The 2500-nt window shown below is 43.1% G+C and overlaps 1 protein-coding gene across 1 annotated transcript in view; it reads right to left on the minus strand.

The window, feature by feature from the left end:
* The window catches only part of LOC137617082 (flotillin-1-like), a 16182-nt gene extending 14830 nt beyond the window's left edge, over window positions 1–1352 (minus strand). The window contains exons 1-3 of the mRNA XM_068346920.1: window positions 1227–1352; window positions 639–722; window positions 340–469 (exon numbers count right to left, since the gene is read on the minus strand). Coding sequence (XP_068203021.1) covers window positions 340–469; window positions 639–722; window positions 1227–1352 — 340 coding nt within the window. The remainder of the gene's footprint in view (window positions 1–339; window positions 470–638; window positions 723–1226) is intronic.
* Window positions 1353–2500: the final 1148 nt, after the last annotated feature.

Genomic DNA, 2500 nt, shown 5'->3' on the forward strand with positions numbered 1-2500 from the left:
TGACGGAATAATTGCAAATAATTTTATTTCAACAAACATCGCGCTCTTTATTTAAGTTTCAGTGTAAGAAGGTAATACAAATTCAAACAAAGCAAAGCAAGAAAAAGAGGCTCAAGCTGGTTCTGTTGATAGAGAGGTGTGGATCACAATATAAAAAAAAAAAAAAAAAAATTACCGTTACATGCTGTACACGACTCGCCCTTAAGAATTATATACATGTGAAATAGGTCTCGCAGTTCTTGTGAGGCATACTGTAGGTGGGCCATCTGGAAGAATATATGCAGGTTTTAGTCGATCAAAGCAGACTCAGTCTTCTTTGCAGAAATGCTTTGGGCGTACGACGGATCACGAGGGAATGACATGTGTAAGTGAGCGTTAACAGTGACTTGCTAGTGTCCTTGCCCATGAAAAAGGATGTAACTGAATGCAGATCTCTTGGTATGTGATGCTTAGCTGGGGACCTGTAAGTCTGACGTAGACGCCAGAGATTGTTAGAGGCGGTGACAAACGTAAAAATTTTGGCAGAGACAACTAAAGATTCACCATAAACCTTTCTAGCTGCCGAGAAATCCAGTGTGTCTTTAGAAGTGGTTCTTATTGTAAGAACAACAGAGGGAAGCTGGGTATATCTATTGTACCTTGCAGTCGGGCATCAAATCTCCTCTTAGGGTGCAGTGAAAACTTTTAACCATTCCATTGGTAGCAGTGTTGTACGAGATTGTCTGATGAAGGGTGATACCTAGGATAATCGTTAATGATCTCTACAGTTTAGAAGTGGAATGGGTACCCCTGTCAGAAGTAATATGCCCTAGGATACTAAATCTTGCTATCCATCCAGAGAATAAAGCAGATGTACACGAGGTGGATGATTGCAGTTTTCATGGGAATGGTTTCAGGCCAACAAGTGGAGTAATCGATGATGGTATACAGGTAATGATGTCCTTGTGATGTGGGTAAGGGACATATGACATCGACTCTAATATGGAGAAAGCACCACTGGTATTGATAAAAGGTACACACTCAAGAATTCAAGTATCAATGTCCTTTTGAGGTTTGGCATGAACTACAGGCACGTACCCAATCCTTAGTATCCTTGTTAATGCCTTGTCAGATTAACTTTGTCTTCAGTAGCTTTACAGTAGATTGACACGAGAGATATGAAATGCCATGAATGAAAAAGGAAACCGTTCAGCGCATGGGAGAAGGAATCCGCGATCTAGGTTTACCAGTACTGATATCACAGAGTAAGGTGGCATTTGAGTCTTCGAGAGGGACGTCCTCCCAACTGAGGATGTGCAGGATATCCTATATTCTTGGTACTCAAACTTTTTGTTAGGCTTCTGCAAAGACATTGTAATACAATCCCAGGTGAATGGGAGCCAATGTGTTTCTTAACTGGGCATCGGCAACTGGAATTATTTTCCACAGGGTGTGTTGAAGGGTACAATTATATTGAGCAAAGGTGAAGAGAGGTCAGCATTGACGGGCAGATCAGGAGTTGGACTGTCAAGTGAAGGGACACTAGAAGAATGAGGTCCGTGCAAATGACGAATGAATGTATTATTTGAAGTTCTCTGGCATCCTGATGCAAATGACGAAGGGCGTATCTTCCATGAAATAGTGAAAGTGACGGACAGCCAAGTACACCGCCAGCAATCTGCGGTCGAAGGTTGAGTAGCCGGATTCTGCCTTTCACATTTTTCTACTGAAGAAGGCCAATGGGCGGGGCAAGCAGTTGACCACCTACCTGAGCACCGCCCCAATAGCAACATTCCTGGCATCTGTGGATAGAAGGAGAGGTGCATGTGGCATGGGAAAAGTAAGAGTAGCAGCAGTTAATAAGGTATTTTTTGCATCGCAAGAAGCCACTTCTTGAAGGGGATATCGCTTCAGATCTTTAGGTTTGCCCTTTTCATGAGGACGTGTGGTCAGTGCCTCCTGGGATTAAAGCCTTCTGAAAGTCTTGTAAACTTTGTACAGGCTGTCTGAGGAAAGAACTGCCCGTGATCTAAGCTTTATGCAAGTGTCTTAAGAGTTGTGAAGTCTTAGGGAGGCGTAAAGGGGGCCTGGAGTGGTGGCTATGGCTAGCAGAATACGGTGATAATAGTTGATAATGGCCAATAATTCCTGCAGTGCTTTGACATATGAAGGCGTGGGGAAGTTCAGAAAGGCTGTTAGCTTCTGAGGGAGGGAGTACACTCCTTGAGGAGTGATATGGTCCCCTAAGAATGATACTTTTTTTTTATTGCCAAAGGTACACTTGTTGTACTAAACTACTAGGTCGTTCTATTGTAGGCAGTTGTGGACGATGTGTAGATGACGAAAGTATTCTTTTTTTGGGCGAAGAGAACACAGCTTGTTGTCCACAAAACATACACAGACGGGGAAGTCCACTTTGATACCTTTCATGAGACATTGAAAAGTGGCGCCAGCTTTACGAAGGCCAAAACAGGAGTAATTGAAGGTATATGTACCGAAGGGGGTGGTGATGGTGGTCTTA

This window comes from Palaemon carinicauda, chromosome 23 (genome assembly GCF_036898095.1).
Source record: "Palaemon carinicauda isolate YSFRI2023 chromosome 23, ASM3689809v2, whole genome shotgun sequence".
Lineage (NCBI taxonomy): Eukaryota > Metazoa > Arthropoda > Malacostraca > Decapoda > Palaemonidae > Palaemon > Palaemon carinicauda.